This window comes from Aotus nancymaae, unplaced genomic scaffold (genome assembly GCF_030222135.1).
Source record: "Aotus nancymaae isolate 86718 unplaced genomic scaffold, 86718_ANA_hifiasm-v0.15.2.pri h1tg000122l, whole genome shotgun sequence".
Lineage (NCBI taxonomy): Eukaryota > Metazoa > Chordata > Mammalia > Primates > Aotidae > Aotus > Aotus nancymaae.
The window spans coordinates 849,569-872,703 of NW_026988537.1; the positions used below are offsets into that span (position 1 = coordinate 849,569).

A 23,135-nucleotide genomic window follows, 5' to 3' on the forward strand; every position below is an offset into this window, starting at 1 on the left:
TGTAAACATTTTTTTCAGCAAAATTCTAGAAGTTTGTCCATTTTAGTCGTTCTTTCCCATTTAGTCCAAAAATCAAATTCCATCAGCAAGTTCTGCTATTCCAATGTTGTAATGTTTTTGGTCTGCTAGAGATCCTGATTCATATACTGCATTCATAACAAGCAAAAATAAAAGAATATTTAATGAACACTAGGCATTCTGAAAGCTTCAAAGCTTAAGTAATAAATTTTAAAAACCAATCAGTGATAGTGAAAGTAAGGGTTTCTAAATTTCACATATTTTGCAGACTCTGTACTACTAAGTTGCTTATTGCATTTAGTACTTTCTTGTAATAGCTCCTGTAAATGTCCCATTTGTTCATCACCAAAGTTGTTAGGTTTTTCTTCTGAGAGGGAGGTGCCAAAACATGCTTTTTCAGTTGAATTTTGTGTTTTATCTTGTTTGCCATAACTTTGCTGCATACACCTCCATTCCTGCAAATACGCTGGGCCTTATCAGACCCAACAGTCTTCTGTCTCCTAAATTAGTCCTTCATGCACTGGCTGCCCAGGGCTTTGATGTCTGGGGGCAGAACCAGGTGCAACTGCAAGATATGTCTATACAAGGCCTGGACACGGCGAACATTATTGTTGGTGGACTACCAGCCACACTTGTTCAAAGGGCTATCTTATCTTTCAATCTGTTAATTTTACTGAATTAATGTTAACTTGTTTTACAGTGTGAAGCAACTGTAATTCCTCTTATCCTTGAATTACCTTTCTTCTTGGTGGGGATTTTTGGTTTTGTGAATGGTATGTCTCTCCCTCTTTCTGCTATAATAATATAAACTAAATTGCTGTGCTATTTCTTTTCATCATATTCATGGCTAGGTGATTGTCCACATATTCCAAATACTCTAATGATATGGGTGACACTAACTATCTCTCAACTATATTTGAGATCCATTTCCTTTGCCTTCCAAGCTCAAGCTTTTTCTCACTTTTCTATAGTGTCAGGGAAATCCACAGTAAAAGAAAGAACCTGGCTAAACAAGGGCCCTGCTTACTCCTCTGAGATTTTGTTAAATATCTTCTACTTCCTAGTTGGGGGAACTTCCTAGCTTGGGGAATATATCACAAAACCTGAGTTTTAGAATTCAGATCATTTCCCATATTCAGTGTGTCACCCTGGGGCCTTCACTTTCGTTAAGAGTGAGATGTCACTTTTCTGATCTCTTTCACTTTGTTATCCTTTGCAGAAGTTTCTACCACTCATTTTCCTTCTCTCCATATGTGGGATACAAGTGAATTCTCTTGGGATTTTGCTGACTTATCTACACAGCCTGGAGATGGGATAAGAGAGGACAGATAGTCAAGGTTAGAAGCCAAGCCCTGGTAGGACTCTGCTCTACCACTGTCTGCTCCTTTTGTTAGCTGTCACCTTTTAAAGTTTATTGCATTAACTTATGTTCCTTTTCCTCTCAGGTTGTTTTTATTGGGCAAGTTTTTGGTTAAAAAAAAAATTTACTATTTCGTGAGATAGTTGGGGAAGGTAAGTCTGGGAGTTTCAAGCCATCTCTGGTGCAACATTTATTTAAATAATCTTTACACAGAAAGTACTTGGAACCTGCAACCTGCTCTTATGGCACAGAAGGTCAGTACATGACTATTTTCTCCCTCCTAAAATTCATTCAGCAATTATTTTGTTGAGCACCTGTGATATGCCAGGAACTAGGCATACAGCAGTAAATAAGTCAAACAAGGTTCTAATGTAGTCATGACTCGCTTAACAATGGGAATACATTCTGAGAAATGTGTTGTTAGGGGATTTCATCATTGTGTGATATCATAGGGTGTATTTACACAAACTTACATAGTAAAGCCTACTATACTTTTAGGCTATACAGTATAGTCTACTGCTTCTAGGCTATAAACATATACAGCATGTTACTGTATGGAATACTGTAGGCAACTGTAACACACTAGTTAAGTATTTGTGTGTCTAAATATCTAAACATAGAAGAGGTACAGAAAACATACTGTATTATAATTTATGGGACCCAGATGATATATGTGGTCCATCACTGACTGAAACATCATGAGGTGTGAGAGTTAATTTTCAAAGTAAAAATAATTTCAGGCACTGACAAGAGCCGTAAAGAATATAAAACATGATAATGAGACAGAGTAACAATGTGAGGGCCCTACTTTACAAAGGTGGTCAGGAATCTCTATGAGGCAGTGACTTCTACCTAGGCTGAGATTTAAATGATGAGAAGGTATCAGTCATGGGAAGATCAGGAAGCACAGAACTGCAAACATAAAGAGTATGAACAAAACCTTAATGTAGGAGCTTGATTCAAGAAACAAAAAGGAGGTGAGTAGTTGCTAGAACTAACTGGTGAAGGAGAGTGCCATTTAAAATGGGTCAGAGAAATGGGCAGGAGCCAGACAACACTGAGGGACTTTAAGGCCAGAGAAAGATGGAACGTTTGCTTGGGTGACCAAGTTTCCTTTGTTGCTTTTCCCTATAATTATTTGGAAGTTCCAATTCTCTTTCTAGCAACAGTTACTTTAAATGTATGTACATAAAAATTATAATGATAATCATATAAATTCATATAGAATAAAAAGTGAACCCATATCCACTAGTCTTTTGCAGCAAACCCTTTACTATCTCCTGAAAAAATATTTTAACAGTTTTGATGGGATCACTGCAGCCAATTTCAATGCATTTAAGTACATATGCATGTAACATATGTACATATTAAATGCATATGTATTTAATATACATAAATATAATACATATGCTTACATTTGCTTTTTAATACATATAAATGGGAATATATATTCTGCTTATAATTTGTTTTTTTCACTTAATATGTCTTGTAGATCTTTATTCTTTCTGAAAGATGCAGAATATTCCAGAGTATGAATATACCATAGTTTAACCATTCTCCTGATGGGTAGTTACCATTTTTTCTACATATTAAAAATAACACTGGGGCCAGGCACAGTGGCTTACACTTGTAATCCCAGCACTTTGGGAGGCCAAGGTGGGTGGATTACCTGAGGCCAGGACTTTGAGACCAGCCAGGCCAACATGGTGAAAACCCATCTCTATTAAAAATACAAAAAATTAGCCGGGCATGGTGTCGCATGCCTGTAATCCCAGCTACTTGGGAGACTGAGGCAGAAGAATTGTTTGAACCTGGGAGATGAAGGTTCTGAGATACTACTCTATCTCAGAAAAAAAAAACAAAAAAAAATACAACATTGGATTTTTCATCCACTTTAATCAGTTACATAAAGAATACAAAAGAAATATAAAGTAGAAGGAAAAAATAAGAATAGGAATAAAATAAGACATTTAAATTTGCAATTATTTTCTAGTATTATACTGGCCTATTATTAGAGGTATAGGCTAACGGAAGTACCAATGCCTTCTCTCTCTTTTTTTTGGTACATTTTTTCCAAATATCTAATGTAACAAACTGAAACTTAGAATTAGTTATTAAATTTTCACATATTAACTTTAGGATAGGAAATCACTACTTAATATACTTTAACATTTTACTCTTGGCTATTAACATTTACAACATGGGTCACAAATAGGTATCATACCCCTAAAGGAAGTAACAGAAACAATTAGTAATCTCTCTGTGCTCTTTTCATAGAGATTTCAAAATAAATCTAAGGTTATGCATAGGATGTGGGTTTTTCTCCGGGAGTAGTATTACAGAAGGTTTGTGGTATTAGAAGGGTCATGACACAATGCAAGTTGCTTATTCTCAAACATAGTGTAAAGCTTTCATTTTAAGAATATTTTTTATTACACCCACACACAAAAAATCTAACAAAAAGAGAGACTGTAGTACATAAAGATATATTCAAGTGCTCTCTCTTTTGTAAAAAATCAAACCTTTTTAGTGACAGTTTAAAAAGTAATCTCTTGATTGTTTAAAAGTTTAAATAATGCTTTTTTTCCCCAGGCTTTATTACGAAACTATGTTCAACGGTCACAGAGGCCACCACATTAATTTGCAGCATAGACACAAATTTTAAGTTCTACATTGATGTTTTCAATGCACATATTAAGCAAAATGTCTTAAGCAAATTATAACTGCATATAAAATTACTACAGTAAAAGAAAGCCCAATAATTTGAGTAAATCTGTAACACTTGGTAAGTAATCACTCTGATTAATCAACATCACCTTACTGAAACATCAAGAGCAACCACTAAGCTTCAGTAGGTTATTACTGATTTGTGCTTTGCCAAAAGAAAAATTAATCAGAACAGTAAATGTGGTAAAGTGGTAGCCTCTCAATGACTTCAAGGTGACTCATTTGAAAACATCTAAAAACAAATCATACTCAAATCATGTACTACTGATAAGTTTTTGAAACAGTTTCCTGTAATTTAAAGTCCTGGACAAAGGTTTGAATATTCTTCTTAGTAATTAGAAAAAGTAAAAATATACATAAATATCTTTTAAAAACCAATAATGCAATCTGAAAAGTATAGAAGGGATAAAAGAAATCAGATATTTGTCTAGTATTTTTCAGTGCTAAGAATGATTTAATTCTATTTCAGAAGAGAAACATACATATATACACATTTTTCAAAGTGATATTCTTATAGGACCAGCTAAAGGCAGAGTTAAGAAATATCAGCCCAAGGTCGGGTACAGTGGCTCACGCCTGTTATCTCAGGACTTTGGGAGGTCAAGGCCAGCGAATCACCTGAAGTCAGGAGTTTGAGACCAGTTTGGCCAACATGGTGAAACCCTGTCTCTACTAAAAATACAAAAATTAGCCAAGCATGGTGGTGGGCGCCTATACTCCCAGCTACTTGGGAGGCTGAGGCAGGAGAATCGCATGAACCCAGAAGGTCAAGGCTGCAGTGAGCTGAGATTGTGTCATTGCACTCCAGCCTAGGAGACAGAGCAAGACTCAGTCTCAAAAAAAAAAAAAAAAAATCACCCGACTCCTTTGGTAGGCTGAGTCAGGAGGATTACTTGAGGCCAGAAGCTCAAGACCAGCATAAGCAACATAGCAAGACCCCATCTGCACAAAAAATTAAAAAATTAGCAGGGCATGGTGGAGTGCGCCTGTATTGCTAGCTACTTGGGAGGCTGAGGCAGGACAACTGCTTGGTCCCGAGTTCAAAGCTATAGTAAACTACGATTGCACCATTGTGCTCTGTCCTGGGCAAAAAAGAAGACCCTGTCTCTCTTAAAACAACAAGTCAGCATTCACACAAGGTCTAAAAGGTGGAAAATGTTTCTCATAAATCATAATTTAATTGAAAATAAATCAATTTTGTGACCAATACTTAAAATTTGATGTAATTCCAATGGCTCCTAAAAACCACGGACTCACGAAGTAGTTTTAAAAAAATATTGAAACTTATTATAAAAGTTTTAGAGTTACAGAAAAATTGAGAAGATAGTTTCCACATACCCCCACATGCAGTTTCCCCTATTATTAATATTAGTATGTTACGATTAATGAAACCAATGTTGATACATTACTACTAACTAAAGTCCTTAGTTTATTCAGATTTCCTTTGCCTTTGTTTTTTAACCTGTCTTTTAATTGTTTTTCTTTTTTTCTGTTTCTAGAATTTTACCCAGGATATATTATATTTAGTTGCAATGTTTCCTTAGGTTCCTTTTGGCTGTGATAGTTTTTCAGATTTTGCTTGTTTCTGATGATCTTGTCAGCTTTGAGTCATTACTATTCGGGTATTTTGTAGGATCTTCACAAGTGAATCTGTCCGATAGTTTTCTCATGGTGGTAAGACTAGGGTTATCAGTTATCAGGAGGAAGACTACAGGGGCAGAGTGCCATTTTCATCATGTCACATAATATCAAGGGTATGTACTACCAGTGTAATTTGTGACTGTTGATGTGATCTTAATCACCTGGCTTAGGTAATCTTTGCCAGGTTTCTCCACTATAAAGTTACTTTTCGTCACTCACACTTTTCCTTTGGAGGGAAGTCACTAAGTGCAGTCCATGCTTATGGAGTGGAGATTTATGCTTCCCCTCCTTGAGGGTGGAGTATCTACAAAAATTATTTAGAATTCTTCTGCATATGTGTCTTGTATCTCCCATTTGTTAATTTATTCAATCATCATTCATATCAATATAGGCTCATGGATATTTATTTTATATTTTGGGTTATAATCCACTTTGGGGATGGGCATGGTGGCTCATGCCTGTAATCCCAGCACTTTGGGAGGCAGAAGTGGGCGAATCACAAGGCCAAGAGATCGAGACTATCCTGGTCAACATGGTGAAACCCCATCTCTACTAAAAATACAAAAATTAGCTGGGTGCAGTGGCGCGTGCCTGTAGTCCCAGCTACTCAGAAGGCTGAGGCAGGAGAATGGCTTGAACCCGGCAGGCAGAGGTTGCAGCTAGCCAAGATCATGCCACTGCACTCCAGCCTAGCAACAGAGTGAGACTCCATCTCAAAAAAAAAAAAAAAATCCACTTTGGGTTATTATACTTTGGCTTGTGTATTTCAAGTACATAATACTTCAAATTTTTTTTCCTCAAATTGTCCTACCTTTGGCCGTTGGGAACTCTTTCAGTTGTTTCCTCTGTCCCTTCAACATATTTCTAATTAATGTAGGGTTTTTGTTTTTGGTGTGTGTGTGTGTTTTGAGCACTTCCTTAGTTACTGGCATTACAAGATGCTCCAGGCTTATCTTGTGTATTTCCTGTCCCAGTACTAGAATCAGACATTTCTGTGAGGAACCCTGGTTCCCTTCATTGGATAATAGTACTAGAAACCAAAATCTGGACACTAAGTATGCATTAACTAATTTTTAATAACCCCAAGTGAGCAAATATATTATGGTACGTAAGAGTCCAAACTCCCCTAATTCTTAACTGAGATCTTACTATGAGCTCATCTTGGGGGATCCAAATAATGCTCTTCCATTCTAGATAATAGCAATACCCTAAAAACCTCTATACGATTCAACTAAATTTTAACTGTGTACTGAAGTTGGATACCAAAGAATCTATGAACATTTCAGAAAATACTTTCTAAACAGAATCTCACAGTCCCTAATGACTAGATAGCAAGCTGAGTAAAGCAGTCTATATACCTTTCTTTATTTCATATTAGTATTAAGACTAAATACAATTATAGAATATTTTTTCAAATTAAAAATGCTTAAAATTGAGAAATGCCTTAAAGAAAAATGAAACCTATTTTAATATTTAGGTAAGCTGCTCCAAATGAAAGCCATAAACAATGTGCTTCAGGGGCAAAAAACCAAAACAAAACAAAACAAACCTTCCCAAAAGTTGTTTTTTTAGCTAAAAGTTGGCATATAAACCATCACCCATTGTGAAACTATTAACAAGTTAGCTCAGGAAATTGGAAAGTACAAAATAATCACAAAGCTTTATGATAAATTCCATCATTTAGTAATGTCACTGTAATTTCACATAATTAAAAAATATAGTATTTTTAAGTTAATGGTAAAGATTTTATCACTTCCTCTCCATCTCTGTCAAAACTACATACTGATCTGAGCACACTGATTTAAACCTAGCACCCTCATTCTATGTCAGAACAGAATTTTGAGTGGGCGTTTTTTAAGCCAAGAGTGGTTGGGGTATTGCCCATCTGAGGCATCCGTAGAGGTTATCTGTTGGGCAAACTAACCAAAGTGGGTAAATGTTACTAGGTACCAGGAAAAGAACCAAAAGTTGGATTTCAGTAGACTCACATTCTTTTAAATGAAAAACTTTCCATTATTTGTAACAAAGCAGCATTAATTTTATAGACATGCTTAGCCCACAGAAGCTTTTAATACAGTACAAAAACCAATATGCTTATCTTTATAATAACCAAAATATAAACTCAATCCCAGGTTAAATATTAGAAGGCTTGGATTTAATTCTTACCTATTTTTCTTAACTAATTGAGCAAAAAATTAACTTTTCTATGTTTTGTTCTACTCCCTGGAAATTACAGATAGCTCTATTTAGTACTGATGTAAAAATAAAGTCTTCAAATAATAGATAGCACTTAGATTGCAGAAAACTGCAGTAACAAGAGGAAACTTAATTTTTAACTCCATTTCCCTCCAAACTAAATACTATGAATGCTTACAGTATTTTTTTGAATCAGTTCAATTAATCTTTTTAATAGGTTAAATGTCATCTAACTGATCACTCCCATGCTCAAAACCCTCCAATGATTTTCCATCTGAGTAGGGAAAGGTCAAAGTTCTTAGGTCTTACATAATTGGCTCTACTTACCTCTCAGACTTCCTCTAATTCCCTTGTCTCACTCCACCTAGACTCTACTTCAGACATGCTCCTTATGTCTGGCCCTTTGCCTGTAATATTCTCCTAGTAGGTAGTTCTTCTCCCAAATCTTCATGCCTCATCTGCTTCAAATGTTTGTTTAAATATCCCTTTCTAATGAAGCTTTATAGACTACATTATTAATATAGCAACAGTCCTCCACCCCCAATACCAGTATCTTCTCTTTCTCACACTTTTCTCCATTGTCATTCATCATCTAAATTACACACCATAAGATTAATTTATTTTTTTCATCTAATTTCTCCTTCTGCCATAAAGCTCAATGAGGAAAAGGATTTTTGTATATTTTCCCACTATTTCAGGTAGTATTTAGTTAGAATAGAGACTGGCACATAGTAACTACTTCATAAGTATCTACAAAACTGAAATCAATACCCCATTTAAATTCGTAACTTAATCTGTTCTTCACATGTTCTTCACATCTGTTTTGCCCAACAGATAACCTCTAGGGATGCCTCAGATGGGCAATACCCCAACCACTCTTGGCTTAAAAAACACCCACTCAGGCCAGGCACGGTGCCTCCTGCCTGTAATCCCAGCACCTTGGGAGGCCTAGACGGGCGGATCACAAGGCCAGGAGTTTGTGACCAGGCTGGCCAACATGTTGAAATCCTGTCTCTACTAAAAATACAAAAATTAGCTAGGTGTGGTGGCATGTGCCTGTAATCTCAGCTACTCAGGAGGCTGAGGCAGGAGAATCGTTTGAACCAGGAAGGCGGAGGTTGCAGTGAGTCAAGATCATGCCATTGCACTCCAGCCTGGGCAACAAGATCGAAACTCTGTCTCAAAACAAAAACAAAAACAAAAAACACCACTCAATTTAAATTAAATTCTAATTTAAATTAGAATAACATTTAAAGTCAAATTGGTATTTCAAGAAATAAACTATTCACATGAATTATTTTAGTAAATAAACATATTTTGACTGTCTGTAGTATGCTGATGTTGGAAATATAAACTCAAATAATGGTCCTTACCCTCAATAAACTTCAGCTGCACACGGTGGACAAAAAAGTTGAAAAAGTTAATTACAGTAGTGTGAGATGGTATGAGAAGAGAGGTCTCTAAAAGGGTGTTAGAAAAGCAGAGACACATGAAATCAACAGGGATGGTGTTATCAGGGAATGCTGATCACAGCCAGTCAAGCTTAAGACTTTAGAAATAAAAAGCAAGATCAAAGGAGGAGGGAAAAAAACATGGAGTGAAACAGGATGACAGATTTGAAGGGTTCTTAACTAGCATACTGGGCCTCAAGTACAGGGCATATATATGTTGGGGCAACTGGGAAATAAAGCTCGAAAAGTAGGCAAGAATTTGAGTGGGAAGGATCTTACAAGGAGAGTCAGAGTTTGAATTCTGTCCCCAAAGCTAGGGGAAACAACTGAAAAATTTTAAGTAATGAACAGGGAACTAATAGTAACTTTAGCTGTCTAATAAGCAGATCTACAGGAGGCTGTCAATATGCTATTAATAAAACTTATAAAACTACCATAACAGTATGTTGTAATACTAAAGGAAAGAAATTCATTTTGTTCCTGGAAAAAATTCAAGAGTGGGTTCTTGTACAAACAACAAAATCTCATTTTAAAATCTTTTCTATGCCTCAGTTTCCTCTACTATAAAATGAAGATATTTACACTATCTTGCTGGGCTTGGTGGCTTATGCCTGTAATCCCAGCACTCTGGGAGGTCAAGGCGAGTGGACTGCTTGAGCTCAGGAGAGCAAGACCAGCCTAGGGAACATGGTGAAACTCCATCTCTACAGAAAAATGTACAAAAATTACCCAGGCATGGTGGCATGCACCTGCAGCCCCAGCTACCTGGAGGCTGAGGTTGGGAGGATCTCTTGAGCCTGGGAGGTAAAGACTGCAGTGAGCTGTGATTGCGTCACTGCATTCCAGCTTGGATGATGAAGTGAGACTCTGTCTTGAAAACAACAACAAATCCCAAAACCACTATCTCATATGATTTTTGTGAGGATTAAATAGGTGAATATACTCAAATGGCTTAAACACTGCCTGGTATGTACTAAGTGTTCAGTAATGCCAGCTATTAGTACTTTTATTATTAGTATCCCAGAATAATTAAAGTTGTTATGTAATAGGCTCTATATTTCTAAACTCAGCAAATAAACAAAAAATGAAGTATAACTAAATAGGATTTCACAGCGGACAGAAAGAAGCTTACTTAGTAACATTACAGAAAAACCAAAAAACCAAGATAATTCTTGAACTACTGACCTCAAGTGATCTACCTGCCTCAGCCTCCCAAAGTGCTGGGATTACATGTGTGAGCCACCATGCCTGGCCCAAAGATAATTCTTAATTTCAAGCTTTATATAATTTTTGGAAAGGGATATATTCAGTATCTGAGGTTGTTAAAGCTGTTTTTAAAGAAACCCAAAGAGTTTCAGAACTTTGCCATTTGGTTGTAATTTTTGGGACTCTACAGTGTTGAATGTGACTTTTTATATAAGGTCTATGAGCTATTTTCCTGGATATTACATAGGCAAGAGAAGACTTTACATGAGCTTTCTCATTTGATCACAACAACTCTAAGGCAAATAGCTTTAGAATCCTGTTTTGAACGAGTAAATCAATAAATACATTAAATAACCTGTCAAAGATAAGAGGCTAATAAGAGGTTGGACTCCAAAAATCCGTTCTTTTAACCAATACAGAATCTCTATAGAACAAAAAGACAAAAAGATGGAACCACAGAGTCACTTACGATTCTAAAATCCTCTTGTTCTTCATAACTAAATTTCTTGAAGCTCTTTATTCTGATTAAGATATGTCATATCTATTTTTGCAGACTACTAAAAGAAGTTCCTTTAGCCTGAGACATTCAACCAGAAAACTGGCTTCTAAAGCATATGTGAGGATAGAAAAAAAACAAATTCTCTCTAATGATAATAGTTGGCATCTTCTCACATGTTATTATAGTCAGTAATACCAACAATAATTTTCAGAGGTTTAAATTCTACTCTAAAACATTTCAAAGAAGGGACCTAGGCTCAATCACTTCTTCTCTGTAATGGTAAATACATTTGGATAGAGGCAGAATTCATTCTCTCCTTCCTGACAGTGATCTAATAATAAAGGAATGTATACAAGTTGATGCATGTGTGAATACAGTGACGACTGCATACATTAAAAATCATTTACTGGAGCAACAACATTGGAAAATGAATGAATTATTGTCAAAATTCAAATATCTGCTGGTTAAATTTGGTCAAATACAAATATCTACTGAATGATTATGTACCAGGTATTATATAGTAAGCACTCAATAATATATCAACGAGGCTGTGTATGGTGGCTCACGCCTATAGTCCCAGCACTTTGGGAAGCCCAGGTGGGCAGCAGATCGCTTGAGCTCCTAAGTTCGAGACCAGCCTGGGCAATACAGTCAAACTCCATCTTTACAAAAAATACAAAAATTAGCCAGGTGTGGTGGCACACTCCTGTAGTCCCAGCTACTTGGGATGCTGGGGTGGGAGGATTGCTTGAGTCCAGTAGGTCGAGGCTGCAGTGAGCTATGATCACACCACTGCACACTAGTCTGGGCAACTGAGCGAGACCTTGTTTCTCCCACAACTGCCCAAAAAAGAATATAGCAATGAATAAGACAGTTATGTCTTATTTCACTCCCATGGAACTTATGCTATAGTGGGAAATGTGGACAATTAAAAATAAAAGTATGTAGAGGGGGAAGGGTGGGAAGAGAGAGAAAAGCAGAAAAGATAACTATTGGATACTGAGCTTAATACCTGGGTGATGTAATAATAAATACAACAACCCCCCATGACACATGTTTATCTACAAACCTTCACACATATCCCCCCCACATCTAAAATAAAAAAATGGAAAAATAAAAAATAAAAATATGTATAAATTATAACAAAAGGAATAATTGTTGTGACAATAAAGCAACATGAGTCTAGTAATTAGGATAGGAATGCTATTTAAGGTAAAAATTAGGCCAAAGAGAAAGTAATAGAGGTATTAATAAAGTGAGATGAGTATATAATAATTAAAATTCATGGTAACTTGAAATTGTCAAAAAATATTAAAATGATATACATGGTATAATACTGTTTTATATGTGATAGAACCTTAGAGTTCAACTCCTTAATTTTACAGGTTGTATAATCTGATCTCAACTGAGCATTACAGCAGAACAGTGTAATAATTTTATAGCAAAAAAATCCACCAATAAGTAACTGCCTTTCTGTTAGAGAAGAAACCTAGGTAATAGTAACTTTCAAAAACAGTTCTAGGAAAATCTCTAAAATTTGAAAGCTGCTACACTTAAAAATGGTTAAGTTCACTGTAAGACACGAATACAAAACAGCTCCAACAAAGACAGGGCACTTGGGGAAGCACTGTTATAAAACATATAATTAGACTACAGATGGAGTTAAGTCAGAATAATAACATGGGGGTAGATGATAAACTTTAAATTAGATCTAAAAGTTCCAAATAATCTTTGAAAATGAATTTCAGTCTTATAAGTATCTATATACTACAATGTTACAGTATTTATAAAAATGGCTGGCTGTGGTGGCTCATGACTGCAATCCTAGCACTTTGGGAGGCTGAGGCAGGCGGATCACGAGGTCAGGAGTTCAAGACCTGCTTGGCCAACATAATGAAACCCTGTCTCTAATAAAAATACAAAAATTAGCTGGGCATGGTGGCATATGCCTGTAGTCCCAGCTTCTCCGGAAGCTAAAGCAGGAGAATCACTTGAACCTGGGAGGTGGAGGTTGCAGGGAGCCGAGAACGCACCACTGTACTCCAGGCTTAGGCAACAGAGTGAGACTTCATCTCAAAAAAAAAACAAAAACAAAAATGAGTATTTCTTTTTCTAATGTATTTTCTCATCTAAATATGATGTTTACAAAAGTATAATTTTCATAACTACATTAAAAAGCAGGCTTTCATATGAATAACAGATTAAATAATAATGTTATTTATTATAAGAAGAGTTTGGGAGAATTTTGTTTGTGCAAAAAAATTTTACTCACAAGAGAGTACCAGTAATTGGAAGAGTCAATCTGAAGAGATCTGAAGTACAAAAATCTTAGACTAAGTTGAGTTCTCCCCCTAGTGGAACCTGAAAATGATTTAAGATATTTCCATGACTAAGAAAATAACCTAAAATATATTACTTTGATAACTGAAAAAAAAGAGTTTCAGGTTTTAATGAAAGATCTATTTATGAATCTTAATTCTTAATTTGCATTAAAATCTATCTATATATATATACATATAATTAAATATTGAAACCTTAATATCTAAGATGTATTCAGTAACACATCTACTGAAAACCCATTTACTAAGCAAATTAACAGCAAGTTACTAAGGAGCACTCAGTCTTAAGACCTGAAAGAGAAACAGAAATACTTCAAAAGTAGAGGAGTAGGAAGTTCAGAAAAATACAGCAATTTAGGAAGACAGAGCAGCATGCAGAATAGCACAGAATTTTGAAAGAATGTGAAAGTTGCAGGAATAAGATAATTCACAATAGGTAGAACACAGCGTGTGTCTGTGGGGGGTGAGGATGGGAAGATAATGGTGAGAAATGAAGCTAGAAATTCAGTTTGGGCATTAATAAAAAGGATTTTATGCTAAGGAGTTTTGATGTGATTTGGTATTTTAAAGGCAGTCTATAAAATTTCTGCGTTTTAGAGAGACAGCTTTTGTAACTGCAGAAAAGCTGAAGCTGGAGAAAAGGAAACTGGATGGGAGGTTCCAACAACAGTTCAGGTAAGCGATAAGCAGATGAACTCAGAGAAGAGAAATGTTATTGAAGACAAAAAAAGTTTGAAAAATGATTCAAATTACCTTTTATTTAGTTTAATACTTAAGACTTTTCTATTTTGAAAGATTGAAGAGTTGGACAACACACTTTAACCTGTATGAACTCTTGAAAGACGTAAGATTCTAAACATAATATTTTGTCCATAGGGAAAACTTACTACTTTTATCATGTTATACAAGAAGAAGTAAGGCATAAGAAGTGACAAAACACATTTATTTTATTTTTATTTATTTATTTATTTATTTATTTTTTTGAGACGGAGTTTCGCTCTTGTTACCCAGGCTGGAGTGCAATGGCGCGATCTCGGCTCACCGCAACCTCCGCCTCCTGGGTTCAGGCAATTCTCCTGCCTCAGCCTCCTGAGTAGCTGGGATTACAGGTGCGCGCCACCACGCCCAGCTAATTTTTTGTATTAGTAGAGACGGGGTTTCACCATGTTGACCAGGATGGTCTCGATCTCTTGACCTCGTGATCCACCCGCCTTGGCCTCCCAAAGTGCTGGGATTACAGGCTTGAGCCCGGCCGATTTTTATTTTAAAAACATTTTTTTAGAGACAAGGTCTCACTCTGTCACTCAGACTGGAGTGCAGTGGCTTGATTATAGCTCATGTAATGCGGAACTCCTACTTCTGAAGGGATCGTTCCACCTTGGCCTTCCAAGTAGCAAGGGCTATAGGGTTGTACCATCATGCACTTAGCTAATTTTTAAAAATTGTTTTGTAGAGACAGGGTGTCATTATATTGCCCAGTCCTGCCCTCCATCAATCCCACGATCTTGGCCTCTCAAAAAGCACTGGGATTACAGGTGTGAGCTACTGTGCCCTGTCAAAACATGTAGTTTTGATAATATAGAAATATGATAAATTTTCACTAAAAAATGGACTTGGAACACAGTCAACACCACCAAAAAAAAAAAAAAAAAAAACAACAAAACAAAACAAAAAAACCAACCCCAGGTAAGTTGATTCAGCAAAATTCAAAACTTTCGTGCAAAAGACACTATCAACAGAGAAAAGGCAACAAACATAATGAAAGAAAATATTTGCAAACCATATATCTGATAAGAAAATGATATTGAGAATATATAACTCCTATAACTCAACAACAAAAACAATGAACAACCTGATCCAATTAAGCAAAGGACCTGAATAGCCATTTCTCCAAAGAAGATACAGAAATGCAAAATAAGCACATGAAAGTATGCCCAACATGGTGAATCATTAGGATATCAAAACCACAATGAGATACCAGTTCACACCCATTAGGATGGTAATCGTAAAAACAACAACAACAACAACAGAAAATTAACAGGTATTGGTGAGAATGTGGAAAAGATCAAATCCGCATGCACTGCTGGTAGAAATGTAAAATGGCATAGGTTCTGTGGAAAATGGTATAACAGTTTCTTAGAAAATTAAACAACTACTATACGATCCAGCAATCTCACTTCTATGTACTCAAAAGAAATAAAAGCAGGGACTGAACAGAAATTTGTACACCTGTGTTCACAGCAGCATTATTCACAATCGCTGAAACATGGAAGCACTCTAAACGTCCATCAATGAATGAACAGATAAAAAATGAAGTATATTATTCAGCTTTAAAAATGAAGAAAATTGGCCGGGCGCGGTGGCTCAAGCCTGTAATCCCAGCACTTTGGGAGGCCGAGGCGGGTGGATCACGAGGTCAAGAGATCGAGACCATCCTGGTCAACATGGTGAAACCCCGTCTCTACTAAAAATACAAAAAATTAGCTGGGCATGGTGGCGCATGCCTGTAATCCCAGCTACTCAGGAGGCTGAGGCAGGAGAATTGCCTGAACCCAGGAGGCAGAGGTTGCGGTGAGCCGCGATAGCGCCATTGCACTCCAGCCTGGGTAACAAGAGCGAAACTCCGTCTCAAAAAAAAAAAAAAAAAAAAAAAGAAGAAGAAAATTTGGACATGTACTACAACATGAATGAATGAGCATTGAGAACATCAGACTAAGTGAAGTCAGTCAGTCACAAAAGGACAAATACAGTCACACATCTCTTAACAATGGGGATATGTTCTGAGAACTGCATCCTCAGGCAGTTTCATCATGCTAACATCACAAAGTGCACTTACACGAACTTACATGGTATAGCTTACTGTATACCTAATCTATATGGTACAGCCTATTGCTCCTAGACTACAGCCGGCACAGCATGTCACTGCACTGGGTACTGTAGGCAACTGTAACACAATGGTCAGTATTTGCATACCTAAACATAGAAAAGGCACAGGCAAAGTATGTTATAAAAGATAAAAATGGTATACCTGTACAGAGCGCTTACCAAGAATGAAGCTTGCGGGACTAGAAGTTGCTTTAGGTGAGTTAGTGAGTGGTGAATGAATATGAAGTCCTAGGACATACAATACTGTAGACTTTATAAGCACTGTGTACTTAGGCTACATAAAATTATAAAAAATGGTTTCTCAGCCAGACGCAGTGGCTCATGCCTGGAATCTCAGCACTTTGGGAGGCCGAGGCAGGCGGATCACGAGGTCAAGAGATCGACACCATCCTGGCCAACATGGTGAAACCCTGTCTCTACTAAAAATACAAAAATTAGCTGGGCGTGGTGGCGCGCACCTGTAGTCTCAGCTACATGGGAGGCTGAGGCAGGAGAATTGCTTGAACTCGGGAGGCGGAGATTGCAGTGAGCCGAGATTGTGCCACTGCACTCCAGGCCTGGTGCCTGGCAACGGAGTGAGAGTCTCAAAAAAAAAAAAAAAAAAGGTTTCTCTTTCAATAAAAATTAGCTTTAGCTTACTGTAACATTTTTATTTATAAACTTTGAATATTTTGTAAACTTTACTCTTTTATAACATTTAGCTTAGAACACAAACGTACTGTACAGCTATACAAAATATTTTTTATATCTTTATTCTATAAGCTTTTTTCTATTTTTAATTTTAATTTTATTTTTTAATGAATGAATTTTTTGAAACAGGGTCTCACTCTGTGGTCCAGGCTGGAGTGCAGTGGCGTGATCACAGCTTACTGATCTGGAGTAAGCCATTGCACCTGATGAAAAAAAAATTTTTAAGTTAAAAAAAAAATTAACACTGGGTGAGGTGGCTCACACTTGTAATCCCAACACTGCAGGAGGCCGAGGTAGGCAGATCACTTCAGGCCAGGAATTCAAATCCAGCCTGGCCAACAAAGTGAAACCCCATTGCTACTAACTAACTAACTAACTAAGCAAGCAAGCAAGCTGGGTGTGGTGGTGTGTGCCTGTAGTCCCCGGTACTGGGGAAGCTGATGAGGACTGTTTGAGCCAGGAGTTGGATCTGTAGTGAGCTATGACTGTGCCACTAAACTCCAGCCTGGACAACAGAGTGAAATCCTGTCTCAAAAAAAAAAAATTAAAACATTTGTGTTAAAAACTAAGACACAAACACACATATTAGCTTAGGCCTGCACAGGGTCAGCATCACCAATATCACTATCTTCAACCTCCGCATCCTGTCCCACTGGAAGGTCCTCAGGGGCAGTAACGCACATGAAGCTGTCATCTTCTATGAAAACAATGCCTTCTGGAAAACCTCCTGAAGGATCTGAGACTGTCTTACAGTTAACTCTTTTTACATAAGTAGAAGTATACTCTAAAATAACAATAATAGTATAGCAAAACAACAAAGAGTAAATACATGAACCAGTAACATAGTCATTTACTATTAAGTATTATATACTATACACAACTATATGTGCTATACTTTCATAAGAGTGGCAGTACAGTGGGTTTGTTTATACCAGCCTCATCACAAACACATGAGTAATGTGTTGTAATATAACATAATGATGGCTATAGTCACCAGGCAACAGCAATTTTTCAGGTCCGTTAACATCCTATGGGACCATCATCATTTATGCTGTACATCACTGAAATGTTCTTATGCAGCATATGACTGTATTGTATGATTCCACTTATATGAGGTAACCAGAGTGGTCAAATTTATAGAGACAACATAGAATGGTGGTTGCCAGTTGCTAGGGGAGGAAGGGAGTGGGAAGTTAGTATTTAACAGGCATAGAGGTTCAGTGAGGGAGGTTCAGTTCTGGCCATGGATGGTGGTGATGGCTGCACAACAATGTCAAATATACGTAATGCCACAGAACTGTATACTTTTAAATGGTAAGTTTTATGTCTATTTTACCACAATAAAAAAAATAAAGTTGGAAATAAATAAGTGTTGAAAAAAGAATCAGAGTCATGAGGATAAAGAATAAGTTACTGTTCAGACAAAGAGGACAGAAGAACCTATATTTTACATGCACTTTATGACTTTCATATGGTACCTGGATTGCAAGCTCGGCCATGTGCTGTTGTAGCTCAGCCACGGCAGCTATGCTCTCTGCCTCCCGGAGCCTCACGGCCATCACTTCTTCCTTGTTCTAGTGTAGAAACCAAAACAAAACAAAATAAACCAGGTGTGTGTGGAATTCAGATTTTTCATATTTTAGAAAAGTAACAGGTCGCATAAACCATACATTAGTATAATCCAGCAGGGTATAATGCAGCACCTATAATGAAACAATATGCTTAATGCATACAACGAAGCAGTGAGATACAAATGTTCTCATCAAGTAGAATAAATAAAATTATAAATGACCACATATCGATTCAAATTAAGTTTTGCCTCCAAAGGAATCTGTGTGAAATTTATGAAAAAACTCTAGGGTTTTAGAGTGTTTTGCATTTTGAAACTGGGGTTCACAGGCTTGTAATATTTCATCTTTAAGTGAGAACATTCAAATTCAGTTGTAGAGGGAAAAGAACATTAATATTATAAACAATATCCACACATCTTACACAAATAAAAAATAAAAAAGCTTTAATAATTACAAATTAATCATAAGCTATAATCTTATAATACTAAGTGAAAATGAATCAGATTTATTTCAATGACTGGCTTTTTGAAAAATTAACTTTGTTCCTGAATCATTCCAACATGACAAGGTAAAATATATACATTTAATCAGAATGTACTAGGTGCATTCTGCATAACAATACATTGGTCATTCTCGAAATCTTCAAAAGGCATTACAAAAGACTGAATAAATTAATACAAAGCTTAAACACAGGGAGATAACAGAGTCTGCATCTGTAACATACTTCACAGAGGTATTAATGAACAATTAAAAATTAAATAAAATCCCATATTAGTTCGCAAAATCCTTTAATATTCTGAATCTGAGCCCATTACTTAGATACGTTCAAAGAAAATTGTTTTCAAAAGCAAGTTCCTCAAAGATTTATTGCCAAAGAACATTTTACTTTGCTCAACAGGTACTACGGCATTTGAAGAGAAATATTAAATCTAGTAACACAGTTATCAAAATATGTTTAAGGAAAACTAACACCAATAATAAATAAAAGACTAAATTTAGTTCTCTGTAAGATGTCAGCACAGACAATTTAGCATAATAAAAACTCAGATATTGGTATGACAAATCAGATTGATACCTCATTTAATATTTTATTTATAAACTAGTTTAATCATAGCCTTCAAAAGTGACTGTGCTTTGCACAAATTTCAGTACTGCCTAGAGATTTCTGTCAGTATAAATTGTAACAGTCATGCATATTTATAAGGATGTAATTTCATCTCTGGATTTCAGTGACACTGATAAACCACTCAAGCTTCACTCTTGGTTTTTAATGACACCATAATAAGCTGATGGAATTACAGCTTTATATGTGCCATCAAAAGTCTTATTTCTTATACAATAATAAGGCTGGAATCTTTAAAGGACATGATTCCTACTATCTCACCATGGAAATGTAGATGCCTAGTTTATTTTTTTAAATCCCAAAACTTGCCTTTAGTAAACCATTCTAATTCCCAGTCTACAGTCATCTCTTGCTATTTCACACGCATACACACATACACATACACACACACACACACACACACACACACACACACACACTCCCCAAACCCCCTCCCCTCTTCTTCCATCTCACTGCCTTTCCCCATGCTCTCACCACTGCTATACTGTAAATTTACTTCAGGAAAGAATGTACTTGCATTTTTTTTTATGCTTTTTGAATCCAAACACTTCACAAAAAAGCCAAAGTATATAACTGATTAAAATAATAATGGGTAACATAATGCATTCTTCCCAACCACTGGTACATACACATTTCATTTGCTCTCCAGTCTATCCAGAAAGCATATGTCAATGTTAACTGCCCACTAATAAGATGCCAATCAAAGCAGAGGAGCCCTAACCTCTGTAAATGACCTATCATTTTTTTATCAAGCCATTAAAAGCTCTGGTTTTAAACAGTTACCAGCCAAAAGAAAAAGTGTAAAGCGATACTATTAAATGCCAATGCAGGAAATTAAATTAACCAAGGAAGTGACTGAAAATGTTTCTTGACTGAAATCCACCACAGAAGCAAGATGAGCTAACCTGGTTTGAAAGCAACCACCAAAACAAGTTCACAATAAGTAGAAAACTAGCCTTTTTGTTTTGTTTTTAAGATAATCTAATCATGACGAGACAAACAAAAGTATTATTATATTATTATATATTGACAAAAAAACAAAATCAGTTAGTTGACATATTTACCTTGCATTCTATCTCTGCTTGTTTGCGCTTTGCTTCACTTAATTGAGTAAGGAGTCCTTTGTTCTGCGCGGAAAGATACTGCACTTTCTCCTGTAGGCTAACCATCTCTTGTTCTGCTCTTCGAAGATGGTTACTATTGATCTGGTTCTAATAATCAGAAATATAAATATTCAGACTATAGATACAAGACCTGAAAATTAAAAAAAAACTATCTATCCATTTTATACCACAATAGTATTATTAAAAATGTTATTAGTTATAGGTCAATGTTATTCAGCAAATCAACATTAAAAAAATAAGATACAAAACTGCTTTTAAAATGAAGTCATCCAAAGGAATGCATAATATCAATATAAAAACTAATTATAGCTCAATATACCATTTATACAAGAAATAGCTGTAAACTATAAAAATGCTTACATACAACTTGAAGGTGTTCCTTTCTAAGACTGGCAGTGGGAGTGCAAAGTGGATAGATACAGGAATGGTGAATTTCACTCCTCTTTCCAGTTCCAGAAAGCAAGCACAAACCAGTCAAAAGGTACCATTAGGCCTGGTGCAGTGGCTCATGCCTGCAATCGCAGCATTCTGGGAGGTCAAAATGGGCAGATCACTTGTGGCCAGGAGTTTGAGACCAGCTTGGCCAACATGGTGAAACCCTGTCTCTACTAAAAATACAAAAATTAGCCAGGCATGCTGGTGCACATCTGCAATCCCAGCTACTTGGGAGGCTGAGGCACAAGAATCACTGGAACCCAGGAGGTGGAGGTTGCAGCAAGCCAGATTGTGCTACTGCATTCCAGCCTGGGCGACAGCAAGACTCTGTCTCAAAAAAAAAAAAAAGGTCCCATCATTATTTATTGGGCTGTAAATTTGATGTCACAAAATATGGCATATGTGTACCTCTACATGCTCTCAATGTCTAGCACAGTTTTTTTTCATGGACAGATTTTGGATTCTGGTTTTAATATTTGGTCATTAAGCAAACAAGCGAGTATCTCTAAGTCTTTATTTCCTTATTTTAAAAATGTATATAAAATACTTTCTCATTTTGGGGTCTTCAGAATTAAATGAGATAATATGTGTAACAGGGCCTATGCTAGTTGTTTATTGCATTATAATTATAAAACGTGCTAAAAAACATAGAGATCTTGAACTAACTTGAGGTAGTTTTCACACTCATGTACGACCCAGACTGCATTCTCTCAACCCTAAATTATTCTATCAGAGGCCTGAAAGAAACAGTAGGGACTTTCACAACCAAAAGAAGTAAAAATCTAACTTCTCATTTAACAGTTCTTAAAGCTTGGCCAAGTTAATCCTACCAAATTTCAATAGAGATAGTGACTACTTGCCCTTTGAGGCTATGTTGTGAAGATTAGATTATAGGAGAAAAGTTTATGAAACGAGTCTCACACAATGCATTAGATTTTATTATTATTATTATTATTATTATATTTTTAAGATGGAGTCTCACTTTATTGCCCAGGCTGGAGTGTAGTGGCATGATCTTGGCTCACTGCAACCTCTGCCCTCCTGGGTTCAAGTGATTCTACTGCCTCAGTCTTCCAAGTAGCTGGGATTACAGGCACCCACCACCATGCCCTGCTAATTTTTGTACTTTTAGTAGAGACGGAGTTTCACCACGTTGGTCAGGCTAGTCTGGAACTCCTGACCTCAAGTGATCTGCCCACCTCGGCCTCCCAAAGTGCTTGGAGATTATGGGCATGAGCCACTGCACCGTGGGAATTTTAGATACTTAATAAATGTTCAGTTGTTACCATTATTGTTCCTACTTTACCTCACCCTATGAAAAAGACCCTGCTTCCAGTTTGAATGAAAAAATTTAGATCATCTAATAGATCTAAGTTGTAAAACTTTCAACCATTTAAAACTTGCTTCATCTTTACTTTTACTTATCTTCCTGTAACACATATTCTGGTCTTTCTCATTTTCAGTCTCTCTCTTTTTTTTTTTTTTTTCTTTTTCAGACAGGGTCTTACACGGGCTTGCTCTGTTGCCCAGGCTGGAGTGCAAAGGCACAATCACAGCTCACTTGTAGCCTCAATCTCCCAATTCTCCTGCCTTAATCTCCTGAATAGCTGGGACCATAGGCACACACCGCCATACCCAGATAATTTTTTTGATTTTTAGTAGAGATCAGGTCTTGCTACGTTGCTCAGGCCAGTCTTGAACTCCTGAGCTCAAGTGATCCTCCCATCTTGGTCTCCCAAAATCCTGCGAACACAGGAATGAGCCACTGCACCTGACTTCTTTCTCATTTTGAATCAACAAATAAGTCTGTCTACAAAATTCAGTAAACTTCTTAGTATTGTATTCAAAATGTATCACAGTCTTTTTACT

General features: G+C 36.5%; 1 protein-coding gene across 6 annotated transcripts in view; it reads right to left on the reverse strand.

Moving 5' to 3' along the window:
* The window catches only part of EVI5 (ecotropic viral integration site 5), a 256,816-nt gene that overhangs the window by 49,214 nt on the left and 184,467 nt on the right, over nucleotides 1-23,135 (reverse strand). For all 6 annotated transcript variants that reach the window (XR_010340665.1, XM_012435437.3, XM_021668008.2 and 3 more), the window contains 2 exons: nucleotides 20,772-20,918; nucleotides 18,492-18,587 (listed from right to left, as the gene is read on the reverse strand). Coding sequence is in view for 5 of the 6 variants with exons in the window: in XM_012435437.3 (XP_012290860.2) it covers nucleotides 18,492-18,587; nucleotides 20,772-20,918 (243 nt within the window). In the remaining variant the exon portion in view is untranslated. The remainder of the gene's footprint in view (nucleotides 1-18,491; nucleotides 18,588-20,771; nucleotides 20,919-23,135) is intronic.